Source organism: Plectropomus leopardus, chromosome 7, assembly GCF_026936395.1.
Source record: "Plectropomus leopardus strain MGB_pleo_1.0 chromosome 7, ASM2693639v1, whole genome shotgun sequence".
NCBI classification, from domain to species: domain Eukaryota; kingdom Metazoa; phylum Chordata; class Actinopteri; order Perciformes; family Serranidae; genus Plectropomus; species Plectropomus leopardus.
The window spans coordinates 17,447,295-17,471,918 of record NC_142182.1 but is presented as its reverse complement, the minus strand read 5'-3'; the positions used below and the strand labels follow the sequence as shown (position 1 = coordinate 17,471,918).

Here is a 24,624-nt window from a genome sequence, read left to right as displayed (position 1 = left end):
TCCTGAAACAGACCAAAAACCCATAAAATAGCATGTTAAAAAACTGACCAAAAAAGCAAGGCTATAGTATGGCGAAAATGTCAAAAATTGACATGTCCAAAAAACAGCTGAAAACCACTTAGAACAGCATGTAGAGGGATGTTATGGTATACAGTGTTGATAAAAGCATCCTGAAACAGACCAAAAACCCATAAAATAACATGTTAAAAAACTGACCCAAAAAGCAAGGCTATAGTATGGCGAAAATGTCACAATTAGACATTTCCAAAAAACAGCTGAAAACCACTTAGAACAGCATGTAGAGGGATGTTATAGTATACACTGTTGATAAAAACATCCCAAATTATTTAAAACCCATAAAATAACATGTTAAACAACTGACCAAAAAAGCAAGGCTATAGTATGGCAAAAATGTCAAAAATTGACATTTCCAAAAAACAGCTGAAAACCACTTAGTATAGCATATACAGGCATGTTATAGTATACACTGTTGATAAAAACATCCCAAATTGGCCCCAAAACCCATAAAATAACATGTTAAACAACTGACCAAAAAAGCAAGGCTATAGTATGGCGAAAATGTCAAAATTAGGCATTTCCAAAAACCAGCTGAAAACCACTTAGAACAGCATGTAGAGGGACGTTATAGTATACACTGTTGATAAAAACACCCCAAATTGGCCCAAAAACCATAAAGTAGCAAAGTAGAAAAAATGCCCAAAAAAGCAAGGCTATAGTATGGCGAAAATGTCAAAAATAGACATTTCCAAAAAAACAGCTGAAAACCACTTAGTATAGCATGAAGAGGCATGTTATAGTATACACTGTTGATAAAAACACCCCAAATTTGCCCCAAAACCATAAAGTAGCATGTTGAAAAACTGACCAAAGAAGCAAGGCTATAGTATGGCGAAAATGTCAAAATTAGGCATTTCCAAAAACCAGCTGAAAACTACTTAGAACAGCCTGTAGAGGGATGTTATAGTATGCAGTGTTGAAAAAGCATCCTGAAACAGACCAAAAACCCAGAAAATAGCATGTTGAAAAAATGACCAAAAAAGCAAGGCTATAGTATGCGAAAATGTCAAAATTTGACCCGTCCAAAAAACAGCTGAAAACCACTTAGAACAGCCTGTAGAGGGATGTTATAGTATACACTGTTGATAAAAACATCCCGAATTGGCCCAAAAACCGGAAAATAGCATGTTGAAAAAATGACCAAATAGCAAGGTTATAGTATGGCCAAAATGTCAAAATTTGACCCGTCCAAAAAACAGCTGAAAACCACTTAGAACAGCATGTAGAGGGATGTTATAGTATACACTGTTGATAAAAACATCCCGAATTGGGCCCAAAACCCATAAAATAACATGTTAAAAAACTGACCAAAAAAGCAAGGCTATAGTATGGCGAAAATGTCAAAAATTGACATTTCCAAAAACCAGCTGAAAACCACTTAGAACAGCCTGTAGAGGGATGTTATAGTATACACTGTTGATAAAAACACCCCAAATTGGCCCAAAAACCATAAAGTAGCATGTTGAAAAACTGACCAAAAAAGCAAGGCTATAGTATGGCAAAAATGTCAAAATTTGACCTGTCCAAAAAAACAGCTGAAAACCACTTAGAACAGCATGTAGATGGATGTTATAGTATACACTGTTGATAAAAACATCCCAAATTGGCCCCAAAACCCATAAAGTAGCATGTTGAAAAACTGACCCAAAAAGCAAGGCTATAGTATGGCGAAAATGTCAAAATATGACCCGTCCAAAAAACAGCTGAAAACCACTTAGAACAGCCTGTAGAGGGATGTTATAGTATACACTGTTGATAAAAACACCCCAAATTGGCCCAAAAACCATAAAGTAGCATGTTGAAAAACTGACCCAAAAAGCAAGGCTATAGTATGGCGAAAATGTCAAAATTAGACCCGTCCAAAAAACAGCTGAAAACCACTTAGAACAGCATATAGAGGGATGTTATAGTATACACTGTTGATAAAAACATCCCGAATTGGGCCCAAAACCCATAAAATAACATGTTAAAAAACTGACCAAAAAAGCAAGGCTATAGTATGGCGAAAATGTCACAATTAGACATTTCCAAAAAACAGCTGAAAACCACTTAGAACAGCCTGTAGAGGGATGTTATAGTATACACTGTTGATAAAAACATCCCAAATTGGCCCCAAAACCCATAAAATAACATGTTAAAAAACTGACCCAAAAAGCAAGGCTATAGTATGGCCAAAATGTCACAATTAGACATTTCCAAAAAACAGCTGAAAACCACTTAGAACAGCCTGTAGAGGGATGTTATAGTATACACTGTTGATAAAAACACCCCGAATTGGCCCAAAAACCGTAAAATAACATGTTAAACAACTGACCAAAAAAGCAAGGCTATAGTATGGCGAAAATGTCAAAAATTGACATTTCCAAAAAACAGCTGAAAACCACTTAGTATAGCATGAAGAGGCATGTTATAGTATACACTGTTGATAAAACACCCCAAATTGGGCCCAAAACCATAAAGTAGCATGTTGAAAAACTGACCAAAGAAGCAAGGCTATAGTATGGCGAAAATGTCAAAATTAGGCATTTCCAAAAAACAGCTGAAAACCACTTAGAACAGCCTGTAGAGGGATGTTATAGTATGCAGTGTTGAAAAAGCATCCTGAAACAGACCAAAAACCCATAAAATAGCATGTTGAAAAACTGACCAAAAAAGCAAGGCTATAGTATGGCGAAAATGTCAAAATTAGGCATTTCCAAAAACCAGCTGAAAACCACTTAGAACAGCCTGTAGAGGGATGTTATAGTATACACTGTTGATAAAAACACCCCAAATTGGCCCAAAAACCATAAAGTAGCATGTTGAAAAACTGACCAAAAAAGCAAGGCTATAGTATGGCAAAAATGTCAAAATTTGACCTGTCCAAAAAAACAGCTGAAAACCACTTAGAACAGCATGTAGATGGATGTTATAGTATACACTGTTGATAAAAACATCCCAAATTGGCCCCAAAACCCATAAAATAACATGTTAAACAACTGACCAAAAAAGCAAGGCTATAGTATGGCAAAAATGTCAAAAATTGAAATGTCCAAAAAACAGCTGAAAACCACTTAGTATAGCATATACAGGCATGTTATAGTATACACTGTTGATAAAAACACCCCAAATTGGCCCCAAAACCATAAAGTAGCATGTTGAAAAACTGACCAAAAAGCAAGGCTATAGTATGGCGAAAATGTCAAAATTAGGCATTTCCAAAAACCAGCTGAAAACCACTTAGAACAGCATGTAGAGGGACGTTATAGTATACACTGTTGATAAAAACACCCCAAATTATTTAAAAAACCATAAAGTAGCATGTTGAAAAAATGCCCAAAAAAACAAGGCTATAGTATGGCGAAAATGTCAAAAATTGACATTTCCAAAAAAACAGCTGAAAACCACTTAGTATAGCATGAAGAGGGATGTTATAGTATACACTGTTGATAAAAAACATCCCAAATTGGCCCCAAAACCTTTAAAATAACATGTTAAAAAAACTGACCCAAAAAGCAAGGCTATAGTATGGCGAAAATGTAAAAATTAGGCATTTCCAAAAAACAGCTGAAAACCACTTAGAACAGCCTGTAGAGGAATGTTATAGTATACACTGTTGATAAAAACATCCCGAATTATTTAAAAACCGTAAAATAGCATGTTGAAAAAAATGCCCAAAAAAGCAAGGCTATAGTATGGCGAAAATGTCAAAATATGACCCGTCCAAAAAACAGCTGAAAACCACTTAGAACAGCCTGTAGAGGGATGTTATAGTATACACTGTTGATAAAACACCCCAAATTGGCCCAAAAACCATAAAGTAGCATGTTGAAAAACTGACCCAAAAAGCAAGGCTATAGTATGGCGAAAATGTCAAAATTAGACCCGTCCGAAAAACAGCTGAAAACCACTTAGAACAGCATATAGAGGGATGTTATAGTATACACTGTTGATAAAAACATCCCGAATTGGGCCCAAAACCCATAAAATAACATGTTAAAAAACTGACCAAAAAAGCAAGGCTATAGTATGGCGAAAATGTCACAATTAGACATTTCCAAAAAACAGCTGAAAACCACTTAGAACAGCCTGTAGAGGGATGTTATAGTATACACTGTTGATAAAAACATCCCAAATTATTTAAAACCCATAAAATAACATGTTAAAAAACTGACCCAAAAAGCAAGGCTATAGTATGGCCAAAATGTCACAATTAGACATTTCCAAAAAACAGCTGAAAACCACTTAGAACAGCCTGTAGAGGGATGTTATAGTATACACTGTTGATAAAAACACCCCGAATTGGCCCAAAAACCGTAAAATAACATGTTAAACAACTGACCAAAAAAGCAAGGCTATAGTATGGCGAAAATGTCAAAAATTGACATTTCCAAAAAACAGCTGAAAACCACTTAGTATAGCATGAAGAGGCATGTTATAGTATACACTGTTGATAAAACACCCCAAATTGGGCCCAAAACCATAAAGTAGCATGTTGAAAAACTGACCAAAGAAGCAAGGCTATAGTATGGCGAAAATGTCAAAATTAGGCATTTCCAAAAAACAGCTGAAAACCACTTAGAACAGCCTGTAGAGGGATGTTATAGTATGCAGTGTTGAAAAAGCATCCTGAAACAGACCAAAAACCCATAAAATAGCATGTTGAAAAAATGACCAAAAAAGCAAGGCTATAGTATGCGAAAATGTCAAAATTTGACCCGTCCAAAAAACAGCTGAAAACCACTTAGAACAGCATGTAGAGGGATGTTATAGTATACACTGTTGATAAAAACACCCCAAATTGGCCCAAAAACCATAAAGTAGCATGTTGAAAAACTGACCAAAAAAGCAAGGCTATAGTATGGCAAAAATATCAAAATTTGACCTGTCCAAAAAAACAGCTGAAAACCACTTAGAACAGCATGTAGATGGATGTTATAGTATACACTGTTGATAAAAACATCCCAAATTGGCCCCAAAACCCATAAAATAACATGTTAAACAACTGACCAAAAAAGCAAGGCTATAGTATGGCAAAAATGTCAAAAATTGAAATGTCCAAAAAACAGCTGAAAACCACTTAGTATAGCATATACAGGCATGTTATAGTATACACTGTTGATAAAAACACCCCAAATTGGCCCCAAAACCATAAAGTAGCATGTTGAAAAACTGACCAAAAAAGCAAGGCTATAGTATGGCGAAAATGTCAAAATTAGGCATTTCCAAAAACCAGCTGAAAACCACTTAGAACAGCATGTAGAGGGACGTTATAGTATACACTGTTGATAAAAACACCCCAAATTGGCCCAAAAACCATAAAGTAGCATGTTGAAAAAATGCCCAAAAAAGCAAGGCTATAGTATGGCGAAAATGTCAAAAATTGACATTTCCAAAAAAACAGCTGAAAACCACTTAGTATAGCATGAAGAGGGGTGTTATAGTATACACTGTTGATAAAAAACATCCCAAATTGGCCCCAAAACCTTTAAAATAACATGTTAAAAAAACTGACCCAAAAAGCAAGGCTATAGTATGGCGAAAATGTAAAAATTAGGCATTTCCAAAAAACAGCTGAAAACCACTTAGAACAGCCTGTAGAGGAATGTTATAGTATACACTGTTGATAAAAACATCCCGAATTGGCCCAAAAACCGTAAAATAGCATGTTGAAAAAAATGCCCAAAAAAGCAAGGCTATAGTATGGCGAAAATGTCAAAATATGACCCGTCCAAAAAACAGCTGAAAACCACTTAGAACAGCCTGTAGAGGGATGTTATAGTATACACTGTTGATAAAAACACCCCAAATTGGCCCAAAAACCATAAAGTAGCATGTTGAAAAACTGACCCAAAAAGCAAGGCTATAGTATGGCGAAAATGTCAAAATTAGACCCGTCCAAAAAACAGCTGAAAACCACTTAGAACAGCATATAGAGGGATGTTATAGTATACACTGTTGATAAAAACATCCCGAATTGGGCCCAAAACCCATAAAATAACATGTTAAAAAACTGACCAAAAAAGCAAGGCTATAGTATGGCGAAAATGTCAAAAATTGACATTTCCAAAAAACAGCTGAAAACCACTTAGAACAGCCTGTAGAGGGATGTTATAGTATACACTGTTGATAAAAACATCCCAAATTATTTAAAACCCATAAAATAACATGTTAAAAAACTGACCCAAAAAGCAAGGCTATAGTATGGCCAAAATGTCACAATTAGACATTTCCAAAAAACAGCTGAAAACCACTTAGAACAGCCTGTAGAGGGATGTTATAGTATACACTGTTGATAAAAACATCCCAAATTGGCCCCAAAACCCATAAAATAACATGTTAAACAACTGACCAAAAAAGCAAGGCTATAGTATGGCGAAAATGTCAAAAATTGACATTTCCAAAAAACAGCTGAAAACCACTTAGTATAGCATGAAGAGGCATGTTATAGTATACACTGTTGATAAAACACCCCAAATTGGGCCCAAAACCATAAAGTAGCATGTTGAAAAACTGACCAAAGAAGCAAGGCTATAGTATGGCAAAAATGTCAAAATTAGGCATTTCCAAAAAACAGCTGAAAACCACTTAGAACAGCCTGTAGAGGGATGTTATAGTATGCAGTGTTGAAAAAGCATCCTGAAACAGACCAAAAACCCATAAAATAGCATGTTGAAAAAATGACCAAAAAAGCAAGGCTATAGTATGCGAAAATGTCAAAATTTGACCCGTCCAAAAAACAGCTGAAAACCACTTAGAACAGCATGTAGAGGGATGTTATAGTATACACTGTTGATAAAAACACCCCAAATTGGCCCAAAAACCATAAAGTAGCATGTTGAAAAACTGACCAAAAAAGCAAGGCTATAGTATGGCGAAAATGTCAAAATTTGACCCGTCCAAAAAACAGCTGAAAACCACTTAGAACAGCATGTAGATGGATGTTATAGTATACACTGTTGATAAAAACATCCCAAATTGGCCCCAAAACCCATAAAATAACATGTTAAACAACTGACCAAAAAAGCAAGGCTATAGTATGGCAAAAATGTCAAAAATTGAAATGTCCAAAAAACAGCTGAAAACCACTTAGTATAGCATATACAGGCATGTTATAGTATACACTGTTGATAAAAACACCCCGAATTGGCACAAAAACCGTAAAATAAAATGTTGAAAAAATGACCAAAAAAGGAAGGCTATAGTATGGCGAAAATGTCAAAATTAGGCATTTCAAAAACCAGCTGAAAACCACTTAGAACAGCATGTAGAGGATGTTATAGTATACACTGTTGATAAAAACACCCCAAATTATTTAAAAACCATAAAGTAGCATGTTGAAAAAATGCCCAAAAAACAAGGCTATAGTATGGCGAAAATGTCAAAATAGACATTTCCAAAAAAACAGCTGAAAACCACTTAGTATAGCATGAAGAGGCATGTTATAGTATACACTGTTGATAAAAACACCCCAAATTGGGCCCAAAACCCATAAAATAACATGTTAAAAAACTGACCAAAAAAGCAAGGCTATAGTATGGCGAAAATGTCAAAATTAGGCATTTCCAAAATACAGCTGAAAACCACTTAGAACAGCCTGTAGAGGAATGTTATAGTATACACTGTTGATAAAAGCATCCTGAAACAGACCAAAAACCGTAAAATAGCATGTTGAAAAAATGACCAAATAGCAAGGCTATAGTATGGCCAAAATGTCAAAATTTGACCCGTCCAAAAAACAGCTGAAAACCACTTAGAACAGCATGTAGAGGGATGTTATAGTATACACTGTTGATAAAAACACCCCAAATTGGCCCAAAACCATAAAGTAGCATGTTGAAAAACTGACCCAAAAAAGCAAGGCTATAGTATGGCGAAAATGTCAAAATTAGACATGTCCAAAAAACAGCTGAAAACCACTTAGAATAGCATATAGAGGGATGTTATAGTATACACTGTTGATAAAAACATCCAAATTGGGCCCAAAACCCATAAAATAACATGTTAAAAACTGACCAAAAAGCAAGGCTATAGTATGGCGAAAATGTCAAAATTAGACATTTCAAAAAACAGCTGAAAACCACTTAGAACAGCCTGTAGAGGGATGTTATAGTATACACTGTTGATAAAAGCATCCCAAATTATTTAAAACCCATAAAATAACATGTTAAAAACTGACCCAAAAAGCAAGGCTATAGTATGGCCAAAATGTCACAATTAGACATTTCCAAAAAACAGCTGAAAACCACTTAGAACAGCCTGTAGAGGGATGTTATAGTATACACTGTTGATAAAAACACCCCGAATTGGCCCAAAAACCGTAAAATAACATGTTGAAAAAATGACCAAATAGCAAGGCTATAGTATGGCCAAAATGTCAAAATTTGACCTGTCTAAAAAACTGCTGAAAACCACTTAGCATAGCATATACAGGCATGTTATAGTATACACTGTTGATAAAAACACCCAAAATTATTTAAAACCATAAAGTAGCATGTTGAAAAACTGACCAAAAAAGCAAGGCTATAGTATGGCGAAAATGTCAAAATTAGACATTTCCAAAAAAACAGCTGAAAACCACTTAGAACAGCCTGTAGAGGGATGTTATAGTATGCAGTGTTGAAAAAGCATCCTGAAACAGACCAAAAACCCAGAAAATAGCATGTTGAAAAAATGACCAAAAAAGGAAGGCTATAGTATGGCAAAAATGACAAAATATGGCATGTTCAAAAATCAGCTGAAATCCATGTAGTAAAGCTTACTTAGTACAGCATATACAGGCATGTTATAGGATGCAGTGTTGAAAAAAATAAAAAAAAAAAATTGCCCAAAAACCCATAAAATAGCATGTTGAAAAAATGACCAAAAAAGCAAGGCTATAGTATGGCATAAATGTCCTTTGACATGTCCAAAAAACGCTTAAAATCACTGAGTATAGCATGTGGAGGCATATTATAGTATGCAGTGTTGAAAAAACATACAAAACGGCCCCCAAACCCATAAAATAGCATGTTGAAAAAATGACAAAATACGTAGTGCATTTTCAAAATAGAGTTGCAAATCACATTGTGTAGCACACTGGTTCTCAAAGTGGGGGCCACAGTCCCCAGAGGGGCGCCAGGGGGAGCCCGGAAACTTTCAGGGGCAAAAGGGGGGGGGGGGTACACTTATATATATGTATTGAGGCTGAGTATTGTCAAGAACCTCACAATTCAATTTAATTTGGATTCTTTGTGTCACGATTTGATTCGATTTAATATTGATCCAGTTGCTTCGACATCGATTCAGTTCATCCACATAATTCATTAGAATACCTCTGATATGTGTTAAATAAAGCGTGTATTAGCCTATCTGTATTGATTTAGAAACTGACACCAAAACTTATTTTACAACTGCATTATTCTTTATTAAATAAAAATGAAAACTAGAACAAATTTAAAGTACAGAAAAGTGCACTTTTTTCCCTGGTCCGAACTTATCAAAAGTAATAAACATTTATGCAGGATTTGTCAACCTGTATTTGTCTGGATCCACAGCTTTAGCGTTAGCAACAGGCTGCAAAACATCTGCGTGGTGTCGGCTCAGATGCTCACGTGGGTTTGTCGTATTGTTGCAGTGTTTAAACACGGACTCACGAGGCTCACACACGACGTGACTACTATCGACTTCGTGTATCCAAACGTCGGCTTTTAATGTCGGTGCTGATTTTAACCATTGATGTATTATAAGGAAGTCGCTACCTCGCACCACTGTCGCCATTTTTAATGAATCAACAACAACAGACGTTTTTTGGGGTCAAGCGGGGCGTCTGAACAACGTCAATCAGACTCCTGTGGCACTCACACTGCCCCCCACGGGAGCGGGGCGTCATTACAACGGCAATAATCGATTTCGGGATTTTATGTAACGACATTGAATTGGCAAAAATATATTGCAATGCAATGATGACTCGATTTTTTTTTACCCAGCCCTATATATATATATATATATATATATAATCAACCAAAAACACTATTTGTGACTATGATTATTTTATTAATGTTACCCATTAATAACCGCGACTACACCAGGCTGATGTAATGTTATTTGACCTGCCATAGTCTCAGTGAATGAAGCTCAACTGTAAATTAGGAGCAGTATTAAAAAATATACACTGTTGGTTTATTTATAGCACAGTAGTTGCAGACAGGAGCAACAGAATGTCCAGCGCATTAAAAGTGAAACTAACATACTAACATACTATACTATGATGTTTTTTTCATGACTTTTGATGACATACTATACTATGATGTTTTTTTCATGACTTTTGACAATACATTTTTCATGATTTTTGAGGACACACTACACTACGTTTTTTCATGATTTTGGACAACATAATATACGTGACAGTGTTTTCATGATTTTTGACGATATACTACAGTATGACTTTTTTTCAAGATGCTTGACGACAAACTATACTATGACAGTTTTTCATGATTTTGGAGGACACTTTAAACTATTATGTTTTTTCATGATTTTGGACAACATGCTATACTACAACCTTTTTTTATGACTTCTGATGTCACACTGTAATAATGCTTTTTTTAATGATTTGTTATAATATACTATACTTTTTTTCCCTGGCGATTTTTGATGACATACTATGCCATACTTTGCTGACTTACTTTCTGAATCTCGTCTGTCAGGGTCGTCCTGCGGCAGCTTCTTCAGATAGTCTTTAAGCAGCATTTCGTAACGAGGGACCCTCTGCACGGGCTCCAACATGTGATGCTGTAGCGTCAGGCAGCCACATACCTCCTGACTCTATCCAGAAACAACCAAAAAATTGTTTTGAGTACTTTGTAAGTTTTGCAACATATATGTGTACGTGAAATATGTTTATCCAACCCTAAACCTATTAGATACTTACACAAACAACACAAGAATGGTGGTTTTCATATAAGTAAGACAGTTCAGCATATTTTGTGGTATTTGAGTTAAGTCGAACCTCTTGCAACTGAATAAAAGAGCATTTGTCTGAACTTTGGTTCGCAGTACCTGTATCTCCTGAATGATGGCCTTGAATTGAGGCGAACGATCAGTCCACTGTTTCAGCAGCTCCATAGCCTTGTCGAAATTCTTCACATACTCTGCATACATCTTGAGGAAGGGTGTGAGTTTCTGCAGGATGTCTCCAATGCGAGGTGTGGACGCCCTGTGTGGACAGAAAAAAGGAGGGAAATGTGGTAGTTTTTATTTGTATCATTTGTTTTTGTGTTTTTACATCACCTTAATGTTACCTATCAAATTATTGCCAACTAATTTGATAATCCATTAATCAGTCTGAGAATTTTTTTTTCAGAAAAAAAATCAAAATTCTAAAAATTCAGCTCCTTAAATGTGAACAATTCCCAGTTTCTTTACTCCTCTATGATAGTAAACTGAGTATATTTAGGTTATGGATAGAACAAAACATCTGAGAAGGACATTGGGCTTTGGGAAGCTGATAGACTTTTTTCACCATTTTCTGGTATGTTATAGACCAATCACCAAATCAATTGAGAAAATAATCAAACTGAAAAAATTCATTAATTGCAGCCATATGTTCATGGGTTTGGCTTCATCAACAACAGCAGCTTTATCATCAATTTTTGAGTGTTGGCTTCAGTATGCACAGACAGTTTGAGGGCAACTGCAGTTTGATGAAGAAGGCTGTTGTGTTTATTGTCACTTAATTACAGGCTTAAGCTCACCATTCTCCCATGCGTTTCTCCAGATCTGGAAGCAGAAACTGGCTGTGAAAGGTGTTGATAGAGGAAATGTTGGAGAAGATGTTCTTCACGACCTCCACGGGGAACGTTCCTTTATTTGCCTCCTCCATTAGCTTAGTACAGAATACCTAAAAAGAGTTGTATACAAAATGCAAGTGGTGAGAGAGAATTCATTGAAAAGTTAAAAAAAAAAAATCTTTCTCTTATGTGCCCTTTTAGACACGGTCAAAAAACAGAAGTGAGCTTTTCACTAAGTTCCTCACCTGGTCCAGCAGGTTAAGTCTTGCTACGTAGGCCTTCTCTGTGTGCAAGAGCTCACTGGCGATCTTAAACAGCTTCTGTTCATTTGTCTCCTGAAAACAGAGGGTATGTTAATGTGTGGTGATCATTGATGAATTAGTGAAGTGTGAAAGTGAATTTATTCTGCTGAGCTGGAGAGTCTGTGGTCTCTTTAATGACCGTTTCAGTCTGATACTCCTCTAATAATGAGTAATGGGTATTGTCATCTAACAAGAACCACCTTCAGAAAATATTCAAAAATTGTTCAGTGTTCGGGAGGGTGAGTACAATTTAAGGGGTAAATTCAATTTTTAATTGTATGGTTTTCAGACCACCAGAAAAAGTTTTTGTTTATTAATCTGTGGACTTTAACTATGGAACGGGTTATGTGTTGAGCTAAAGCAATGTCCAAACATAAACCAGTTTAAAATGATGTATAAAAACAACATTTTCATGAGGTCCAGGGATGAAGAGGTGCTTTGACAATCACTGGGTGTTTATAGGGGATACAGTTTTGCTTATTCTATGACTGCTTTGTCTTTCTCTTTTTCTGTAAATAATGACGAAAAATTGTTGAAATTAAATTTTAGTATGTGGGCGTATGTATATATTTAATTACTTATAGTATATTTATATTTATATTTATATTTATATTTATATTTATATTTATATTTATATTTATATTTATATTTATATTTATATTTGTCTGTCTGTTTTTGTGCAATATTTTCTTTATTTCCTTTTTTTTACATGTTTGAAATAAAAAAAAAATCAAATTAAATCAAAGGAAAATGGGGCCTTATAAGCTTTTTAACACAGCGACTGGAGTGAAACTGAGGTTTGTCGGATGATAATGCAGATTGTTTCAGCTCGGTATTCATTCCCATATCATTGTCAACACAAGTTCCTGTATGGTTCAGGTCGCTGACCTCATTTTAAGACTCTTCACATACACATCACTCTTTAAACAACTGCGAGAAACTAAAGAGCTGGGGAACAACATGTTACATTTTCTACATTTCACTAAGAAAAGTGTAAATTTTATTTATTGTCCTGATTCAGGCTCAACGCCTCAGTGCCTCGTCCGCTGTTTGAGTGCAGCCTCAGGTTAAATCGAGGTTCACTGTTGCTGTATACAGCAGCATGTAGCACTGGTGTGTTTGTCCTTACACTGGGCTGATAATGGGCTGCGCTGCGGCGTTACAGGAGCTCTCAGAAAAGGAAATGAAAATATGGAAGGAGGGAAATGACACCAAATCCAACAAAGACACAGAGGCCAACTGGTGTGACAAACATAACTGTAGCCTCAAAATGTACTCAATAAAACGTCTCACATGCATGCCGATATGATGAAATATGTCTGGTTGTGTTTTGGCAGAAGAACATTTCACGCTACACATAAGGACAAGGAAGAAGTATCCTCCTTTCAAATGATCTGAGAGCAATTAGCGTCAAATTTCCACATAATTAATTTCACAAGACATCCACAATGTTGCTTATTCTCTGGTGAGTTTCAGAGAAAATAGTTTTCTCAACGTGAAGGCTCAGAGTTTTAAAACAACCAAACAAACATGTGATATGATTTTATAATGCATTGTTAGTGAATAAACCCAGTGGTCACAATCTTTTTGAGTAGTATAATAATCTGAGCCCCTCCTCAAGTTTCAGATGTCTATGAGTTGTGAGCAGTGACTCATTTGATTTCAGTTGAATAAATACTTTTCCCTCTTACAGTCATCACATCATGACCACTCAGGTATATCTTGCAACTCTTTGAAGGCGCTAAACCCCAATTTTAGGAACCGCTGGAAAAAAACTACCTGACTGGTGAAAAAAAAAATTGTATGATTTGTTTTTTTTTAAATTGTCCATCGTGAGTGTCCCCGTGTTTTATTATTGTAACGCTATTATTAAATGATCACCGAGACCTGAGTACTTAATTTTGTTCTTCTCATGTATTGCATGACTGGAGTGACAATAAAGAATCCTTGAGTCTCTTTTAAGCACACTTTGCTGCTAATACTTTACTTTTACTTGAGTACAGTTTCCATTGCAGGACTTTTACTTGTAGTGAAGCATTTTTACACGGTTCTACTGGTACTTTAAATTAAAGGTCCAGTGTGAAAAATTTAGGGGCATCTATTGACAGACATACTTTGTAGTAATACTCATAACTATGTTTTCATTAGTTTATCATCACCTGAAAATAAGAAGAGTTGTACTTTCATTATTTTGAAATGAGCTGTTTACATGTACATCCTGAGGATGTCCTCTTTATGGAGTCCACCATGTTGCCAAAAACAGACAAATAAAACAGCGGCTCTGGATAGGTCCATTTGCTAACCCCTAACCCTAACCATAACCCTACCCTCTCACATTAGCCACTGTCGTTCTCCCACACACTAGTGGCATCTCACTGCTAGATGCCACTAAAACTTAAAACCTGGGCTCTGAGGATTTGCTCCACCAGTGGAAAAAGTACACAAAATGATGACTAACCTGGCAGAATGGAAGTATTTAAGAAGTTGTTTTGTACCAACCAACCCAGAGAGAAGTTATACTGTCTTTTAGCTTAATATAATTCCAAACTGCACAAACAAATGACCTGATAAAGAATCCAATAATTGGAACAAAGCCACTTAAACTTAATAACATGCCTTCACTGGCTAATACATTTGACTTGAGATCGAGCACGAGCCCAAATCGAGTTAGGTTTTCACTTGTCAGAGTTCCCTCTCAAGTCAACAACACCAGTAAACATGTTTTTGTTTTTTTGAATATTTTTCTGTGGAGCAATTCATGTCACTGCTCATGTCTCTTCCTCTCTCATACCATCAAGAGTTTGTTTTCAGAGAAGGCAGAGATTGATCCGAACCTAAGATATTTATAATCTGTGGACAACAGCGGGAACCACAGGCTCCCAGGGGGGAAGGTCACTGAGGCATGAACTCAGCTGCTCAAGCATTGGACATCTGTTCAGCCTTTGTAGAAAATAACCACTCGGACGAACACACACACGCTCTTGTAACTCTACCCTTACAATGTTAAAGTAACCCGGAGTTGAATTAGTTCAGAAGATTTAATTAAGATGAAATCCCAGCACAAAAATAAATACTGAGGGGTTGTCTATTAGAGATAAACAGCAACACAACTCTGTCAGGCTGCAAATACACAACACAAAGGATGTAAACACACAAATCACTAAGGGCAGCAGAGTGTACGTACCTTCTGGTCGGTGCTCCCTTCTTCATTCCTGTGCTCGCTTTCTATTTTAGTCCCACTGTCCTCGTTCTCAGTGTGGCTCTCTGTACCAGTCCTGTCTGTGTGTGGAGGTGAATGATCATCACTCTGTTCTGTGCTCTCGCACCCCATATCTCCGTTCACCAGCCCTGCAGTCTCTATCGTCACACTGTCATTGATCCTCTCCTGGTTGTCTTCCTTGTCCTGCTCCATCCGAGCTAGCACACTGTTGGCCGCCGATTTGTGGTCATCCTGCGGCGACGCTGGCGCAGAGGAGGAGTGGTTCTCCTTAGTCTCGCTGGTGTCTGTCTGCCTCTGGTAGGGGCGGTGAGCTGGGCTGCAGTTGGACGACTTGCTGCTCTGTTTGATGGGTGAGCTGTCTCTCTTGTTCTCTGCGCTGCTGCAGGAACAGAGGAAAAGGCAAAGGAGGAAGTTGGTAAAGAGCACACAAAAGAGTCAAAAAGAGAAGAGGAAAAGTGTTCACAGGAGTGTGTTCAGGAGCTGCTCAAGCCTGCATGTTGATCAGGGAGTGTGGGACTCGGTGGTAAGCAGAGAGCTTTTGCACTTGTGTGCTAGAGTTAAAAATAAAACTGTGGAGATGCACAAACTTCCCTCTGTCTTACGAGGCTGCTGAGAGCTGGTGTGCTGCAGAGGAAGTGTGCGCGTACAGAAAAGACAGAAGGGAGGTACAGTAATGAGGAGGACAGGAGGAGGGGAGCTACAACACTACTCCCCAGAGATAGATGCTGTCCTACTTCCAAGGAGAACTCACATCATATATTACACTGCAACATCTCTTCCATTCTTTGCTTGAACATGAATGAAATTGAAAAAGCAGAGATCATTTAAAATACAGCACAAGGATGGAATCTCAATCAACACAAAAAACACACAATGTCACCATTCATCTGCTTTACATCCTGTACCGGCAGTTGTTCCAGCTGTTTCCCCGCCTTACAGCAAGCAGCTACTGTATCTTAGCTCCGTTTTGCTGATCTTGCTTATCTTGTTAAACTGGTGTCAAATCAGATCAAGGAAAAACTGCTAGCACTGTTTCTATCAGAAAAAAAACATACTTTAAATGCGATCTAACCTTTACTGGTGCTAAAAACGTCAGTCGAGCAGGTGATTTTTTTGCTTCTTGCGCTGAATGTCACTGTCCGGTAGAAACAGGAAGTATGTATAAATAGAGGAACAACAAGAGGCTGGTGAAACACTCCACAGATGAATCACTTCTGGGCTGTAGGCCACCTGAGCGTGCTTGAACGTAAAACAATATCATCCACATATACACCCTCAGAGGAAGACTGAGTAATGCCACAATTAGCTGCTGAGAAATACTCTTTAATACTGCTTTCAGAGCTTCACTTTGTATGTGTAGGTGCACACAGGCAGTTCCTCTTTGCATATAAATAGCACAGTAAGTGCTTTTAAAACAGGCTGAACTCGACAAAGAATTAAGAGCAGCTCCACTTGCCATGTGGCAAGTTCTCTAAGGTGCCTCTAAGGCAGCCAAGTGCCATGTGAACCAGATTAGTATATTAGTAGGCTAATTCTGTTCTCGGAAGCTGCGGGCCTTTCTCTTCTTTCTGTTGCAAGGCCACTAGAGGGCTAATCCCCACAGCAAAGCACAGTCTGAATGAAAAAGATACACCCGACTGCTCTGATTAACCTTACTTCAGAGCTGGAAAATAAGATGAGAGGTGTGGAGAAAGCTGGGGATTCTGCTTAGATTTTGTAATTCTGTTTTCAGGGATGCAGGGCAAAAGATATGAAGTGGGCACGCTACTGCTGCAGACTGAACATTTTTGGGCTCTACTGTATGAGCAGTGGGGACAAGGGCACCATTGTTGTGCCTCTAACTGCTGTCAATAGGCCTCTATTGCATAGACAAAGCTGCAGCTACAATCCAAACTTACATGACTTGCAATAAAACAATACATGATGCACAAAAATAGGGAAACATTGTCAGCCTTGTAGATCCTCCTCACTCACTCTCGCTACATTAAAATAGCTGGTAAGAGCTTGTGTAAAAGTACAGCCGACAGAGTACTTAAATCGCCATGTAACCATGAAGCAACAAGATCAAAGTATAGACATTAAAGTTAAGATAGTCAAAGAGATCCTTCCTACCTCATTCTCCTGGGCTTCATCTCACAACTCTCCCACAACTGAATGAGGAGCTGTGTTTCCCCTCTCCTGTACAAATCTCCTTTCATCCCCTTTGCTAACGCTTGGCTCGTGAAGCATGAGCTAATCTCAGCTTGCTCTGTCTGCGGCTCTTGCCCCGTGCTACTGTCAATGAGTCAGGCTGAAGACTTTAATCAAGGGACTTCTGCTTTTAAATCCCTGAAATAACCGGCATAGGAAACGTTAGGAAAGACAAAAGTTTTCCGTCACTTGTGATTACGACAGGCTGAATGAGGACGTTTTTGTTACAAAAGCTCAAAAAAGCACAAAAAGTGACGTGGATGGAATTATTCAACCAGAAACAGTCTGTCATGGTCAAAAATACATTGCTATGCCAGCCACAAGCTGAATGTTTTGAATCAGCAAAACCTTTCAAGTGAGAGCCACTTTCACTGGATAACATTACAAATCCAAACTGATTTTTTTTCCCAGCATGTACTATAACTTCTCTCAATCAAGGGAAACAATACACACCACCAGACAGTAGAGAGCTCCTACCTGTTCTCCTCAAAGCGGCTGATGAGATCTGAAACTTTGGATTTTTTCTCCTTGATTTTCTCTCGGTTCACAGCCCCTCTCCCTCCTCCTCCTCCTCCTCCCACTCCTCTCTCCTCCATGCTTTGTGTGCTCATACTCTTCAATAATGGTCTCTGGAAGCGGCCCAACGGGGACGTGATCTCCGTCACCGGGCTCTGGAGATGTGGTGGCTTTGGAGGCACTGCAGAGAAGAAAAAGGAAAAGTTAGAACAACAGAGAGTATCTTGGATGCTGACAGATGCCTCCTTGTAGCTTTCTCATAAGGGAGCATGTTCATACAATGTCTATTTTGACCTGAAGGGGGCGGTATACGCCACCTCAACTGACATCACACACAGAGCACTGAGCTGTATTAAACATCTTAAACATGCGAACCTGCTCTGAGCAGTTTAACTTGTCTCACATGCACGTGTTAGGAATTAAATTCCCTGCATGATTTTCAGAAGCAGAAAGAATGCAGCAGTGTCTCTTGTCTTATCTGTGTGGAATGATTTACTCATCTCAAATAAAAAAGGGAACAAGGCTCAGGGTTCACCGATCCCAGGCCAACTTACATAACTCTATTCCTGTTTTCACTGTTTTCCTGCCACGGGCTGAACATGTTTGGAGTCATACAGTTTACTGTAAGTCCTAAGGCATGGTGAGTGACATCAACGCAGGAGAAAGGTCACCCCAGACGGAACAATTAGTGCACTTGTCATTTCGCTTTCACTTCACATGTGAATCACAGACCTATACAATTGTGTCTACTGACCCTCCCACTCTGCTGCGTTCTGTTTTGAATAGTTATGTACCTTGTGGTTTAGACTGCAGCCAAGGCCTGCTGCCAGAGCTTCTTCCATTGACCAGCCCCCTGCTCCTGTCAGTTGTCCCACTGCTCACCCGACTCAGACACGCCTGCACACTAGGTGGGCTGCTATGATTGCTCGCCGGGCTACTGCCTAGAGCTGAAGGACACAGAGAGAGAGAGAGAGAGAAAGAGAGAAAGAGACAGAGACAGAGAGCAGGATCATTACAAAACATCTTGAGTTCAGTCAGACAAAAACATAACACTTCATGTAAACACGAAAACATTAATATTTCCCATTTAGACAGAGGACAGTATGGAAGTGGAGAGAAATGCAAGGAGAAAGGTGGTGAATGATAAAGTAGTGGTCCTCTGTCTGACCATGACCACGTGAACACCCATAACTCTTTTTAAAAACAAAAACACTTTAGCAGATCCATCATTACAAACTTCTGTGTCACAAATCAGAGCACTGCTGTGCCAATACATCGCAGCAGCACACTGTAAGACACAGGCACCAATAACGGTGTAGTCTCTCTAATGATACTGAGGTACAGTTGCATCCTTTCTTTGTTCCATATTTTGAAACTCTTTTTTTCGACATTCTCGTCATCATGCTATACTATGACAATTTTTTTTTAAAGATTATTATTTTGGCATTTTTGCCTTTATTAGATAGGACAGATCAGCAGTGTGAAAGGGGGAGAGAGCGGGGATGACATGCAGCAAAAGGCCACAAGCTGGACTTGAACCCGCAACTGCTGTGGCACAGACAGTGCTATTATACATGGGACACCTGCTTAATCCACTAAGCCACTGGACCTATGACAACTTGACATGCTATATTATGACTTTTTTTTTCCAACATTCTGTTCTATGACAATTTGTTCAACATGCTATACTATGATTTTTCTTGACATACTACATACACTTACCATTGTCAGCATGTTCTACTATGACATTTTGACATTGTGTACTATGAATTTTTTTCATCATGCTTTACAATGACATTTTTTACGACATGCTATACTATGATTCGTTTTCTACATGCTATACTATGACTTTTTTCCGATTTACTATACCAGGACATTTTTTCAATATACTATACCATTAATTTTTTTCATCCTGCTATAATATGATTTTTTTTGACATACTATACTATGACTTTTTTTGACATGCTATATATAAAATTTGTATTCCAGCATGCTATACTATGACATTTCAACAATAATCTTTTTTTTTAACATTTGTTAATAAACCAGTTAATGATTTTAATGAAAAATCATTTCAAAGTATTTTTATACCAAACCTCCTGTGCCCATGCTCCATGTAACAGTCATTCAGAGTGTTGTGCTTTTTTACTTAGCTGTATTGTTTTTTTTCTTTTGCAATGCTGTATTTTGATTTTTTTTTAATATACTATACTATTACTTTTTTGACATGCTCTTCTGTGACAAATTTTCAACATACTACACTGAGACTTGCATGGATTTAGCCATTTCAGCTTCAAGGTTTGCCTCCACCCAAGCAAGTTCCCCTTCTGACACTATTTTGGAAGAACACAGTTGCTGCATCCTGGAGACAGCACCGCCCAAGATGATTGTGATTGGTCTCCAGAAATACAAACAACCCAAAGCCACTATTTTTTTTTCTTAGAGCAGAATTATGATAGTTTCGTCAAGACTTTTCTCCAGCGCTAGCACAGTGTTAAAACGAAAAGCCGAGATAGGTCTGGCTATGTGAGACTAGAGGCCTCCTGATGAATTCTGTGCTACGATTTAGAATTTTCCTTTAAAGGTTGTGAATTGTTATTTAAACTTTCACAGTCTTTGTTTACTTTATTCAAATTCACAACAGCTCAAAAATATTTCAGGGCCCGAGGGATCACTGCAGTTTTACAAAAACAAACAAGGTGAGTCTCATACACGAAGGTTAAATAACTCTTGTATATCATCCCTACATTCAAGGTATATTCATATACAGGGCATACTGCATATATTCATTACTGCAAATATGTCTATGATAAACAGCTGCAGGCTAAATATTTAAGACTGTCAGACAGTTCAGTTGATTATCCAGTTAATGATCCAGTGGATGATCAGGCCCAGCGAGGCTTTTACCCAACCAGCTGGCCACAGATGGTACAGTGTCAGTGTTTAGATAGAGCAGACTGACTGATTTAATGAAGTGACAGACACAGACTGGCAGTATTTACAGTAGCCTAAATACACCCCTCTCTGACCTCTCTCTCTCACTCACACACACACACACACACACACGCATGCACGTGTGCACACACACACACACACACACACACACACACACACATGCATGTGAAACACTTGTACTTAGGTGAATTTCCATATATGGCCAGTCAGTGCTCTCATTATTTTACAAGGTATAAGTCCATTAGTTTCCATTTAAGGTGGTCACTTAAATGGGTGCATGTGATTTAACAAGTGGCACTGATGTATGGGCTGGATGCAGAAATCAATTCAGCTTTACGCTCGGTCAACTTGTATGGATAAGCAGTATGTGTAGTGGAAAAGCTGTAGAGCGGAGCTTAGAGAATATTTCACAAAGAACAAACAACTTCTGTCTGTTTGTATTTGTATCTGTTCTGTTTTTGCTCATGAAGCTCTACAGTGTGCAGAAATGAAAGTCTGGTCCTTTTCTGTATGACTCTCAGTGATGCTAACATGGAAAGAGACATTTTCCATCTATGAAATATTAATCATTGATTAAAAGTCTTAATTCCTTAATAGACTCCGTCTCATGTCCAAAAATAGATAAAGCTAAAAGCATCTGCACTTATAGAAGCATAAAAAATATAATTTCCACCCTGTTTAACACATACATATCTAGAATCTATAAAACTAATATACAACTAGTTTAATAATTAACTGTTTAAAGATATAGTATGTAACTTTTCCTCTTTAAAATGTCGAAAAAATACTCAACCACTGTTATATATTTTGCTAGGTTGAGAACCAACATTACGCTAAATGTCTCCAACAATGTTCAAACCCAGAGAAATTTGTCATTATAATCAGACACAGTCCCTGTCATTTGGTCATTGTTGCCTGTCATATCTCATGCGGTTGTGCTCATCTGCCAGAAATTGTCAGAAACTGACTTTTTATCCAGTCTTAACCCTAATTTCTTACGATGCATCTTGATTGTTTTTAACTATATTTTGAATGAAAGGTTTTAGTCATCGGATGTCTTGATCTTAAGTTGTAAGAAAAACAAGCTGAGCGAACTTTAGTGACAGCTCAGCTCCAATCCCCGGCATGCAGAACATTATTAGAGAGACGTGTTTTTTAACGTGAAACTGCTGTGTTCTGTGTTTTTCCTGGTTTTGATCACCTGGTCAGGTTGTTTTGGAGAGGTAGAGACCTCTGCAGGTAATTTGGCCCTCGGTACAAACATCTGGATCTTAAGTTATCAGAGTAACAAGTTTCGTACACTTAGTGGCAGCTTGGCTCCAAATGCTGCTCTGCTGAACAGCATTAAAGAAAAAACTATTTTTAAAGTGAATTGCTTTATTCAGTGTTTTTACTGGTTTAAATCACCAGGTATGTTTATTCTGGAAAGGAGGAGATTTCTGCAGATAATTCAGCTCCCGTTAAAAACCTCCTGAACAATGAACACTGCAGGAATCCTGTGGAATCTTTATTAAACTGAATAATGAAGTGAAAGGTTTTAGGCACTGGACTGCTGGATGACTATTGAAAGATATTAGGCTTTAACAAATTTTTATTTTCACTATTTTCTTACATTTTATGGGCAAACGTTTAGTTGGTTAATGGAGAAAGAAAAGGTTAATTCATACCGAAAACAACAGTTAGCTACAGTCTCACAGTATATCAGCAACTGGTCTCAGAGTAAAACACATCTACTATATATGTAGCACACCCTTCCAGTTTCATGGTTCCAAGCAGTTTGTTTACTGACATTTTTGCTACTTTGTGCCAAATGGTGCTTGAGAGCCCTTATTTTTTCCCTACAGTGATTTTTATCTTACCAATCCTGAAACAGAAAGAGAAAAAAATACCACACAATCACATAGTCACACAGTTTCTATTTTTACAGTCTGACCGTAATTAAAGGCAACAGCTCTAGCAACTGTCTGACTTGAAACTGTCCCACGCTGTGTTTGGGAGTGCAGACTTTCTAAACACGGCCTCAAAATTACCAATCAATGCTGATGGTGAACTTAGGAATTTCTCTTAATTACGTGCTTGGCCTTCCCCTTGTGCCCACATTAAGAGACTGTAAGAAAACATCGAGCAACAAGTTATGCACCATATTATATACATATATGGCTAAAAATGAAGTCTCTGCCTGAAGATTATATATATATTATATATTTATCCTGGAAGATTGCAGGGGGTCCACTTTCCACAGCCTTCCTCTGTCTCAACGGGTTGTTATTAACTGTGTCAAACATCAGTCCCTCAGCCGTAAATCGCCTTTGCGCTGGAGGCTTTCACTTCAACCTGAGAGAGTTGTGCAGGTATTTTAGGGGTTACTGTTCAAGATAAGAAAAGAGAGATGGAAATATACACGTAGATATGTCTGGAAACATGTTTGTCTTGGACCTGCAAATCAATTATTCTGTCAGTTGGTTAGACAGTGATCTTGAGTTAGGATCAGATCAACTATTATCTATTATTATAACTCTTATGTGAATAATTTGGGGGAGTGAAACACAGCCAGTTCTGTTACAGTAAAAATAGGATAAACTCTACTTCCTTTCTCAGAAGCAGAATGCTGCCTGGCAGGAAGTGCTGCTCCTGGTAACACACTCTTACTCTGGCATCTTCTCATTAAAGCTGCCTTGGCACAAGTGACAGACCGCCATGTACAGTAAATTAGTAGCAGCTAGCCACCACCCTGCAGAAACACTTTGGTTTCCCTCCTCCATTTGTCTGACGGGCAAGGAGCCCTGCTGTCTGAGACTTGTTTATGTGAATGATAGAAAAAAAAGAGGAAATTCCGCCAGACACAGACACAAAGAGGTGTCACTCAGCAATGTAGCTGAGGTTATACGCAGGTATACAGGCTATATCACTTCTTTTTCTGGCCATTTGAAGTATATTCAGCTAAAAAGCTATTGGAATGTATATAACAGTATATCCACGTCCTCCAAAAACAATGCTTTTAAAATAGTACTGGTGCCTAATAAGAGCCTGAACTACACACACACACACACACACACACACACACACACACACACACACACACACACACAAACACACACACACACACACACACACACACAAATATATATTATTAATATATATTATTGATCAAAATAAACCACAAAACAAAATGCAAATACATTTCAAAGTAATAGTAGTTGTAGTAACTATTTCAATGGCAAATTTGAACATGAAATTTACTATATTTCCTCTTAACAGTTTAGAGTACACTTTATATGAATGAGTAGAAAATCCTATTAACAAATTCATACAACGCACTGACATATTCACTGACAAATTGCCTAAACTGCTCACACAGTGCACTGTTGTGTTAACTCTGTTGCTGCAGCCTCACTGTCACAGTCACACACCTACTCTCTCTTTTTCTCTCTCAGATGCACACTTGCTACGCATATGAGGCTCAAAATCCTGGGTACAGTTCGACCACTTGTACAGGAATGGTTGCGGTACCCAACAGTACTCTTTGGTAATGGATCAGCTCACCTAGTGAGGGTGGGAATCACCAGAGGACCTACGATACAATATAATCTGGATACTTTAGTCACAATATGATATT

At 37.8% G+C, this 24,624-nt stretch overlaps 1 protein-coding gene across 9 annotated transcripts in view; it reads right to left on the bottom strand.

Annotated features, from left to right (window-relative positions):
* Positions 1-24,624, bottom strand: part of fgd4a (FYVE, RhoGEF and PH domain containing 4a) — a 98,880-nt gene that overhangs the window by 32,145 nt on the left and 42,111 nt on the right. For 6 of the 9 annotated variants that reach the window (XM_088080096.1, XM_088080098.1, XM_088080095.1 and 3 more), the window contains 7 exons: positions 18,848-19,000; positions 18,015-18,234; positions 15,312-15,726; positions 12,071-12,160; positions 11,790-11,935; positions 11,095-11,251; positions 10,722-10,860 (listed from right to left, as the gene is read on the bottom strand). In XM_088080096.1, the coding sequence (XP_087936222.1) occupies positions 10,722-10,860; positions 11,095-11,251; positions 11,790-11,935; positions 12,071-12,160; positions 15,312-15,726; positions 18,015-18,234; positions 18,848-19,000 (1,320 nt within the window). Of the gene's footprint in view, positions 1-10,721; positions 10,861-11,094; positions 11,252-11,789; positions 11,936-12,070; positions 12,161-15,311; positions 15,727-17,459; positions 17,636-18,014; positions 18,235-18,847; positions 19,001-24,624 lie in introns of those variants that run through there. The other 3 variants (XM_088080097.1, XM_088080102.1, XM_088080103.1) reach the window with 3 other exon arrangements.